This window comes from Daucus carota, chromosome 1 (assembly GCF_001625215.2).
Source record: "Daucus carota subsp. sativus chromosome 1, DH1 v3.0, whole genome shotgun sequence".
NCBI lineage: Eukaryota > Viridiplantae > Streptophyta > Magnoliopsida > Apiales > Apiaceae > Daucus > Daucus carota.
Window position 1 is genome coordinate 24,630,684 of NC_030381.2, and position 11,054 is coordinate 24,641,737.

General features: G+C 35.4%; 1 protein-coding gene across 2 annotated transcripts; it reads right to left on the reverse strand.

Annotated features, from left to right (window-relative positions):
- Positions 1-2,757: 2,757 nt before the first annotated feature.
- LOC108204262 (phosphatidylinositol/phosphatidylcholine transfer protein SFH8-like) lies at positions 2,758-10,379 on the reverse strand. 2 transcript variants are annotated; one of them, XM_017373614.2, is made up of 15 exons: positions 10,072-10,379; positions 9,894-9,974; positions 7,824-8,127; positions 6,817-6,916; positions 6,395-6,661; positions 6,207-6,284; positions 5,991-6,092; positions 5,848-5,897; positions 5,617-5,716; positions 5,319-5,417; positions 5,104-5,217; positions 4,678-4,810; positions 3,945-4,360; positions 3,227-3,301; positions 2,758-3,056 (listed from the first exon to the last, which is right to left on the reverse strand). In XM_017373614.2, exons 2-15 carry the CDS (start codon positions 9,925-9,927, stop codon positions 3,036-3,038), a joined length of 1,893 nt encoding a protein of 630 aa, XP_017229103.1. In that variant the 5' UTR covers positions 9,928-9,974; positions 10,072-10,379; the 3' UTR covers positions 2,758-3,035. The 2 variants fall into 2 exon arrangements, with proteins under 2 accessions (XP_017229103.1, XP_063949684.1); XM_064093614.1 differs by having other exon boundaries at positions 9,894-9,969; positions 10,068-10,209.
- Positions 10,380-11,054: the final 675 nt, after the last annotated feature.

Here is an 11,054-nt window from a genome sequence, read left to right on the forward strand (position 1 = left end):
AATCCCTGGTAATGATCTGAAAATTATTTGTTACCTGCAGATGTGAAATTCAGTTAACGCTGGGTGTTTATGTTACTGCTCCTGATGCCGAATTTATATTTTTAACCTTTGATATTGTATTAATTTCGTCAAAAACATCTTCCTCTCAGCTCATTCTCCGCTGAGTCTGTTTTATCTAGCTCATCCACAATGTGTATCACTTGGTCATCATCTATAATTAGACCACAAATCTGAATGCATTTAATTAATACATCCACCACACTCCACAAATTTGTGTATCAGGTTCCTCCTGGTTTCAATGTACTCACAGAATTTTTTTTAATGTATGATCAATTCTACCAGGAGTAAGTGCTTTCTTTAAAGCCATTATATATTGCAGAATGCAGCACATGGATGAAACAACTACTTTGCATGGCAACATATATAGCATGTTACAAGCTGACACTCTCCTTAAGGATGCTAATTTTTATGCCAATTCTTTTATCACCTAGAGTCTACATACTTCAATCATCATGTTTATCCTGTACATAATATACTTGGTAGATGTAAATGTTCTTTTTCAGTATCTTTCTTTTAGTTAGCTGGTAATAGTTTGGAAGTTGCTCTTACTTAGAATTGTCTATATGAATAACAACCTTTGCCATAATGAGAGCCTCAATCTTTTCGATTCACTAGACTATAAGCCAGAATCTCAACACCATCCATATAAAAAGCTCAAAATTATGCAATTATACTTTGGTATGCAACATCAGAATACTACCCGAAAGTAAAAGATCAGAGTACCTTGGAAATGGAAAATACAAGATGGCAACAAAGCGTGACGAGCTTCAACTCATCATAGTTTCTTAACAGCATATATAAACCACTGTAGTTTTTCTTTTCTGAGACCAGATATAAACCACTGGTCTCCAATGGCAGAATGCATGAAATTATAATTCACCCTAATAGTTGATACTGGGCCTTGAAGCTTCATAGCAGTAGAAAAATGGTCGAAACAAGCAAAAAGGCAGTCGGTTAAAAGTCAAATTTAGCTCAATTCACTATCTTTAATGCAAAATCTCTGATGATTAATATTCGCAGAGGGATTAAGCCTAGATGTACATGGGTGGACCTAGAAAATGTAGTTCATTCTAAATTTTGTTTTGACAGAGTACTACAAAATATCGATAACAGAAGAGGACAACATATGTATCAACTGAAAAACAATTGATATTTTTTCCCAGACATTAAGAGAATCTGTCAAAAGCAGCCTTTTGGTCTTTCAGCAGGGTAGAGGAGATCCTCCAAGAGCTTTTCATCTCCATCAAACCTATTTTAAAGACGCTGAGATAGTTATGCACTAAGAAAACAGAGGTCAAGTGATTTAAAAGCTAAACATAGATGTTTTAGCCTCCCTTATTTTAAATTCTTCAAAGCTCGGTCCAAACAAACAGCTTGAAATTTGGATTGTGCTGTTTCAAGAATCTGGGTTTTCTTAAATTGAAAAAGTGGTATCGATGCAAAGGTCGTTATCTATTTATGCCTTTCTTGATTCTTCTGGTGACCATGAAAAAGAGAAGAATAAAAAGAACACATGCTTTTTGGTCCTCACAAGTCACAACATGCATATGTGTGTGTGTTTATCTTACCTGGTAGGATCAGATCCAGCTCCTATTGCCAACATGACTTCACTGTCACTCTTCAAACCAAAATCACTACCCATTTTGCTTCTATCATCTGCTTCTGCTTCATCTGCGGAGTGTTTGAAATTGTTGTTCAACTTGTGGGTTTTTGATTTAGAAGCTGGGGTTTTTGTGGGGTTTTGCACCAACAATGCCACTAAACTTTTGTTCTTGCTGCTGATTTTAATATTTATTCTACCCTTCGAGGCAGATTTGTTTGAACAGATAGTATTATTGTTCTTCAAGTAAGGCCTGTGAGAGGGATACTCAATGGCTGCCATTGCTTTTGCACATCTTGTGTTTGTTATTGTCCTAATAGCAGTCTCACAATCAAATTGTGTTTCTACAAATAGCAACTGTCATTACATTGGGAAAAACAAGCTTTTCTTATTATGGTCATATGTATATTAATGAAAGCACTTAAATTTTGGCATTGGGTCGTTCAGAGCAAGTTTATTGCTATAATATAGCACCCAACCAAAAAACTCAACTCCAATGAGATGTTAAACTTGAATGTAAAATAGCAAAATGTTATACTTTGTGCTAAGTATAGAACCAAGTATAGATGGTGCTATAATTGCCACATAAGCATGCAAGTGACAAAATACATTAATAAAGTAATAGTGACAAATATAGTTATGTACTTTAAGATTATGTAATTAAAATATAGCTTTATTTGGATATGTTTGGTTTTATTTTGCATTTACCATTGGACTATAAGTTCTATTTTAGCACCAAAAATCACTTTTTGGTTTCAAATTATAGCAATACCTACATCTATTTTAACATCACCATTGAACTTGCTCTTAGCGGCAACCCTGGGTTCTTCTAGAATTTTATTTTAGTACACAGATTTCCCATGTGCTTCTTTCATACGGTAAACCATAAGTGCCAGGGTAAACGAAGACTATACTGCACAAGATTTGAATTGTATTAAATTGGTTTGGCAAATTTAAGAAACCCGCTGGATTATTGTGCAATCCGGGTAACTCAATTTTTTCGGTTCTCATTTGCAGATCTTTTGATGCAGCAAATTTTTGTTCCAGCAAAATTTAAACTTTGTGAAACAAATGTATATTCAACACGAGAAACCAAGTTCAATATTCAAGCGGGGCAGCATTCTTAAATTATGTCGATTCACTTCAAGTGAAACATACATTTAGCCCTCATGAGTGGTAAAGAAAATCTCAGGCACACAAATTTTTACATAAAATGTACCCCATCACGATGTCGACTTACACATTCTGAAACAACTCGTCAACATTAATAGGGGTACAATGTGCATACACGTGTATAAAAACATGAACTGAAAGAGAACCAAGCATATCCACACATATGAGCGAAGCCCATCTACACACAAGCTACCCCCGGCTTTCACCAGCAAGACTTCTTCTTCTGCTCATGGCATGACAACATAACTGTCAGTTGAGTGCTGAGCATGAAAGCATTTGTTTTTTTGTGTGTGGGTGTGGGTGTGGGAGGGGGGGGGGGGGGGGGGGGGGGGGGCGGATTGTAAAAAAGTGATTTTATAAACATTAAGATTACTACATAATACAAAAACTTACCCGAAACTTAGCTTCTTCTTGACTGTCTATATAAGCAAGCAGTTCCTCTTGCCTCATCCAAGCTTCATGAAGAGCCTGACCAGAAATAAGCAATTCCTTTATGGAGTTCGTAACAAAGCTATGAATATAGAAGTCCCAAATAAAACAGAAAACAAATGAAAAGGCCCTTCTGAGAAAGTATTTATTTTGTACATAAAAATACTTCTAAGAAATATACATATATATATATAAGGATGTACTAAATGCAAATTGTTGCTGTTGTAACAATCACCATTATTCCAGGGCAACAATCACTGGCCAAGCACAACTGAATAAATCCATCCTAAAATCAAAACCTAAAAAGCCTAACAAGATTTGACTTATTCCACATGATATATAGAAGGACAAAGCATTTTGTGGGAATACATAGAAGAAGCAAGCCACTACTGTCAAGGAACTCATATCCGTTAAAAGCTGTGTGAGAAGTCCAAATACCATAATATATAATCTGTCTGCTTAGAGGATGCAAATTCAAACTACCCAACATATAGTACAATGGCTGTAATCAGGACATCCCTTGCAATTTAGCGTAACTTAAACTGCAGGTTGCCCTCATATATACAGTAAAGTAGATGTCCACATCACTATATAACTGAGAACAGCTTTCACCACACATATGTAAACGGAAACAAGTAGTAATATTACTATCCAAGAAAAATTTCTTTATCAATGATTTCACCTTTTTTGTAGCAATCAACTCAGCTTCTAGCGCATCCACACGGCAAACAGCAGCATTTAGTAATTCTGCTTTCTCGTAGGGCATCTCAGAGGGCTTTGCCTTAATTGTATCCATCTTTTCTTCAAGTTCTCCCAGTCTTTTAAGAACAGAAGCGAGCAATTCTGTCTCAGAAAATTTTGGAGTAGGTGGAGAGGGGGAATGTTCATTCTCGGGCATTGAATCAGTGGTAATTTCCTTAACATTTTCATCATTGTTAGAAGATTTTCCAGGATTTATACTGATTACGTGCCTGGCCACGGAGTAAAAGTATGTGTAAAGGGTCATGAAAAAAGTCATAAGCAATGCTATGATCTGAGCACGATTTCCTTCTGGTGCCTTTTGAGAGGCAGGCAGTGTAGGCGCAGGTGTAGGCGTCCCTGAACCAAATACATTTAGTCAAATATCATCAAAACCATCGGCAGATAAAGTATCCAAATCTTGTGACAATTCAAATTGATATTGTCAGAACATGGTTTAGTCAATATATATACATATGTGCATGTGTGTGTGGAGAATACTGTTAATTTAGAATTTTGAGGCTTCAACAGAACCCACATCAATACTGTTTGCGCAGTCGATCTCTCTCTATATATATAACTTTGATGTGGATTAGGACGATATTTTACATCATGTTTAGGGTAGTACATAACATTCAACGTAGTATTTCATTGGCAGTAAAAAAGCTTAATCTAACCTTTGGAAGCAGTAACCTTCTTAAAGGATGCTTGCTTCTTCCATCCAGCATCAACAGCCTTGTCAACCATGGGTACATATTCATCATAGCCCAAGAAGGTACTAGCATGGCCAGCAGAACCATTTACCTTGGCCTGTTTTGTTTTAAACAAAGTAAATTAAAGAAGAGAGGAGGAATCTTGAGACACTTTAATAGAAGTGCCTACATGTGCACACTCCTAGTTCCCAAGTAAGCAACTCATGGCTAAAAATGAAAAAATGCATTTTTCAAAATCAGTAAGAACCCAACTTCCACACACACACACACACATATATATATCGCCGTATAACAATCTAAAGGGCCAAACAGAAAAGTTAAAATAACCATGACTTGATGTTTATCCTGAAAATAAATATCCCACATATAATAATTATTCGAAAAACCTACTTCTTCACGAACAGGAGTCAAACGAAGACTCGAATAACTCCTCATTGCTTTTGGAGAAGCAATATCTTCAGCATCAGATCCTGACTCAGCCGTGGATGTGTCACTGCCTTTTACCTGTTTCAAAAAAACATAAAAGAAAATAAATCAACATAACTGAAAAAAGGTGCACCACATATATATTTAGCACAAAACAGAAATAGAAGGCAATATCATACCTCGGGGTAGCGAGGCTTAACATAAGCAACTACCTTTCCCTCACTGTTTAAAACTTTAACAACCTGTCTTGCACGTCCTGCTTCCCCACTCAGAACCATCTGCAACGTAGACAAGGGAAGCTTGCACAGTTAAAAGAAATGATAAATATAGTAATACATAAGAAATTATGACAGCAATTTTTCTGCTAACTCTACACTCTTCAGTCTGTTCAGGATAAGTTTCGACAAGTGATATTATACTGTATATACCAACAAGCAGGAAAGAGAATTTGAAGTAATCATGGGCAGGGAAAACAACCTTTAAAATGTCAGGATTTTTCCATGGCCCTTTATCAGAACGAAGACAGCCTCCTTGATCTGCACAAGTACAGGTACCCCCAAGGAATTCTGGCAATTCACTGTACAATAAAAAAAGAAAAATGAACCCGTAAGATGGAGACTACTCGAAGATGTCTTAGCGAAATGATTGCAAACAGAGTATAACTTTAGTCCTTGAGTAATTTTAAAGATAGAGGACTACAGTAGTTACCTTCCATCTATAATCTCAAGCAATTTGTTCTGATATTTGTTTCCAAGTACCTACATCTCGAAAAAGAAAGTAATATAGTTAAGGTAAGTACAGAAGATGTCAAAAGTTAAGCCTCTACACCAGTCAAAGTATATATGAGTTACATGAATCTTTGAAGTTGTTTTGGGATCAAGAAAAGACTTGACAGTACTCCACAGCAGTCTGAATCCAGCACCAGCATTGATGATAAACATTTGATGAAGTGACTGCCCAAAAGAATAGTGAGTTGAGAAAATTAGTTGAATTGGTGTTGGTTTCTTGTATCAGATATATTAAAATAGCCATTATGTAATTGACTGAGAAATGATAGTCAAGATTACTTCAGGGTAGTTGTCACCATCTATTTTCTGGAGCCTCATAACAAGTTCCCGTGCTACCTTGGTGAAATTCTTCAATCCCTTCATAATCAAGAGTGGAGATATCATGCTTAAATGTATCCAAATATATGATGATACTTTGCAGTAAGAGGCTAATATATGTAGAGATAGGTACTGTTGAGGAACCATACCACGCCTTGAACATCCAAAATTGTTGTGCTCGAATCAATGTGCCTCTTTGCAGCAATTGAACATGCAGGAAACTTAATTTTGAAGGTTTTTTCAAACTCTCTTACATGGTATTTTATGTATCGATCCATAGTTGTTACTTGCATAAGTTTGTTAGGTTCAACTTTTCCTAATCTTTCAATATAGACAGGTCTCCCCTCTTTGTCCACGCCGTGGTTACCTTGAGGGTAATATTTCAGAACTTCATTAAACTCTTTAAATTCAAAATCCTGGTATGATATCAAAAAACAAAGTGTCCTTAAAACAAAATAAAGAAAGCACAAAAGCCACACAACGTAAAATGCGTGACTACTTCAGAGTTCAAGATTTTTTCAAAATTATATATGCAAACAGCAAGTTAAAGCAAAACCTAAGATGGATTTACCTCCAAAATCGTGTCAGTGCCAAAATCCTTCCTCCATTGGATCATCTCAGCCCACATATGCTTCGCCTTTTCAATGTCAAATTTCCTTGCCTTCAAAAATCTGAAAACAAATTTTAAGTTACTAAACACAGGTTTCTTGGACCTATGAAGTTGCCCCGCTAATATTTTCCAACTCGAAAACTATTACATCCTGATTCTTTAAAGCAGTGTAAAATCAAGGAATTGCCCCAAATGACGTATCTCTAAGTTTCACAGCACTTTAGCACCTGTAAGTCAGTGTTACCATATGAGCTTACATAGCAGTATATCACAAAATTACCATCTCAGTTGGGTTTTTTTTTCTTTTTTGAAGTGGTACCATCTCAGTAGTTGATTCCATATAAGACTTGAAAGAAAGTTCAGAATGAAATTTTTTAGACTCTTTTTTTTTTTTTTTGACGAAAAAATTTTTTAGACTCTTAAAATCTTCTTAATCTTGGCAAATTTGGGGCCTTATGTGATTATATAGTGGAATAACAAAGGGCAAACTTAACTCTGTTCGACAAGATATTGTAGTGCTGTAACAGTCAATTAACGTGTCATTGTAACTATAATAAAATAGATACATGATGATTCTGGCAGATCTCCTCATACTTTTAGAATGTTAGGCACAACTTATCATAGATAACAGCAAAGCACATAGCATAAATATGTGTCTAAGTGGCAGACTCGTGTCTAAGTATCAGACTCAGCCATATTTTAAAATTTTACATGCTTTGGCTTAAGATAAGTGTCGGAATATCCATACTCATACTCATGTCCGAGTGTCGAGAGTCCAACACGTGTACCGAGGTAAAATGAAGATTCAGAGTCAGGGTAATGAGCATATTGAAGTCCCTACTATCATGCTCAATTAATCGATGCAATCTTAAAAATTAAAACATGAGTTTACAACATATATTCTTTCTTAATATATAATATGGGCATATGTCTAAGTCACAACACAAAATAAGATAAGTTTTGAGTACCTCAGCATCATATGATAATCATCGTGTTGTTCAGGCAGCAGTTCATCCAAGACAAGTGTTTGACGAAATGCATCCACAGCTTGTAGCTCCTCAGCATCCCGGATATCTTCAATAGAAACAGAGCTAACTCGGCCATCACTTTTTCGTCTACTACTCTTCTTCTTGAGAGAATGTTTGAACTTGGATGATGCATTCAGAGCTTTCTTTTTCAAAGAGCCAATTCTCGTCCTTCTTTCATCCTCTGAATTTTCAAAATCAGATTTTCTTTCCCTTCTCTCATCATTACCAGAGGAACCCTCAAAACCTATCAGATAGCCAAAGAATTATATTAATACAAGTCAACATATTAAAAGAAAGTGAGGCCAAACAAGATAAACCTATTTCCACAGAAGTCCGCGTAGAAAACTTCTGGAGACATAATTCATATATCTTGTGATATAATATTGTTTGCCGGAGGTGCATAACATGTCAATAATTTTTTGCCTTCGTAACATAAGCTACTAGACATAAAGCACTCTGTTGATCATTGAGAATAGGGATGGCAATCGGGTCGGATCGGGTCGGGTTTCATGAAATCCATATCCAATCCGTTATATTTCGGATCGGATCGGGTTCGGGTTTGGATATTAAAATGTAAAATCCAAATCCAATCCGTCGGGTTTTTTCGGGTTTCGGATCGGATTCGGGTTTCAACCGGATATCTTAAAAAAAAAAATTAAAAATTATAAACTTGTCTGAACTATGATAATTAAGTATTTTTTTTTCAAAATTAAGATTATTGGATTGGATTTTATTGGTTTAAATTAGAATAATATAAACTTAAACCATATTAATTTTCATTATTACCAATATACAATATATTTTATACAATATATTATTAATGAAGTATTTGTCTTAAATAGAAATCCTTATTCCTTTAACCTAGTCTATTGATATTGAGAGTATTATATTACATTCATCCAAATAATTAAATATAAATATGTTATATATATAGACACACACACACATTCATATTAAATTATTTATAATATATATATAATATTCGGGTTTTTTTCGGGTTTCGGGTTCGGATCGGGTTCGGATAGGATTTCGGGTTTCGGATCGGGTTTCGGATCGGTAGAGGTCATATCCATATCCAAATCCAAAAAATTTCGGGTACAAAAATCAAATCCATATCCAAATCCAAATCCAAAAATTCGGGTTCGGTATATCCAAAAATTCGGGTTTCGGATCGGGTATCCGTCGGATCGGATTATTTTGCCATCCCTAATTGAGAAGTACAAATAAGCACCCACCATCAACACATACATTTCTAAAATATTTCTAGGACATGGTAAAGAATAGTATACTATACCACATGCTCCATTATAAACTTCCAAAGAACCAGCTTTATGACCGAAAACTTCCACAATCAAAAAACAAACAAGTCAACAATCTCAGACTAAAAAATCTCACTCAAGCATATCAGATATAAGGAATGCGACTTCTCTTGTAACTCGTAGAAAATTCAGCTAATTCCCAAAACTAATAAAACCAACAAATTTAAGAAAACAATCACTCAAAATTGAAGATCGGACAGAAGTCAACAGCTATTACTAACATCCTAGAAACCCTAGCTTTGACTTGTAAACACAATTAATGATATCAGCATAACATAAACTGCATTCAGCTAAAAAACACATATCCAAAACTCCCTTTGCCTAAAATTTATTTGTTTACCAATTAATTACCACTAAAAAGAATCCAGTTATTCACCAAATAAAACACATATCCAAAACAAAACCTGATCTTCATCACAAAAACACAATAATTTCATACAATTAACTTCATAAAACATACATAGACACAGCTAAACACACACACACACACAGAGCACAAGCAATCAAAAATCTAAAGTTTTCAACAACTACGCCTGTAAACCAAATTTTCATCAATGAACACACATACACAACTCCATCCTCAACACAAAATAAACTACAATTACCCTGGAGAGAGAGGGAGGGGGAGAGAAAAGTCAGATAGGGGGAGGAGAGAGAGGGGGAGAGAGAGAGAGAGAGAGAGAGAACTTACAAGGCCTCGCGAACCGATCCAGAGGCCCAGACATCTCTTTGTTGAACGTAGAAAGAAAAAGCCCTAATTTTCACAATCACCCTGACAAAACAACACCAATAAATCAATCAAACAACCTACATTCACTCAAATCACACAGCGTTTTCCATCAATTGAAACCGCAAGGAGATTCTCTCACCTCGATTATATCAATAAGAATCTCCAAGTCGAATTCACGCCCAAATTAATGCATCCACCAGCACGTACAGATATAGCTAATTGGTTAAGTGTCACAGATCGTGCATTAATTAAAGATAGATACACGAATTAAATTAGTTGTATGTATAGATTCAGAAATATATATGTATATGTATGGATTGATCGCCGACGGCGATAGAAAGAGAGAAGAGAGGGTAGAGAGCTTGTATGTATGTGTTTATAACCTTATATCTACCATCCGTGGGGTCCAGTGAGGTGATGACACGTGGCACTAAAAGAGTGTGAGACAACCGAGTTGTTCGGTGGACAAATTAGACTTCTTCGACTGAGTTCGTGGGGCGAGTTTGACTCGGTTTAACTCGACGTGGTGGTTGCACACCAGGAATTTAAGATATTTCGTTGTGATAATAATTGGAATTAAATAGCTGGGGCTTTGTTGTAATTTGGTTGACTACTTCATGATATTTTGTATAAAAATACAGGAATCGGCATATAGGCTGATAATGAGCTGCATTTTGTCATTTTATAACGAGGGCGGGGGATTCTTTTTCAGTATAATATTTGACCTTGAACTTGACATATTCAAATTTTTGTAATAATAATTATAATATTAAAATAACTTTATATTGCACTTTACTTTATTTATCCAAAAAGTTATAAACTTAGGGGGCGTTTGGTTGAGGGTAATAAACAAAGGGAAAGAGAATCAATCTGATCAATTCCCTTTGTTGTTGTTTATTTTACAAAAACAATCATTCCCTTTCCCCATTTTTGATTTTGGATTTACCCCAAAGCCCTCTAATCCCATTACCCACCTCCCCCTAGGTATTTGAATTCCCTTTCTTTTTCTTCTCTCTTTTTTTCAATTTTTCAATCTATATATTTCAAGACATATTTAGTTTTAAATATTTTTGGTGGTAAAAATATTTTTATTAAGGGAATATCTTTATGTAATTTTTTTGA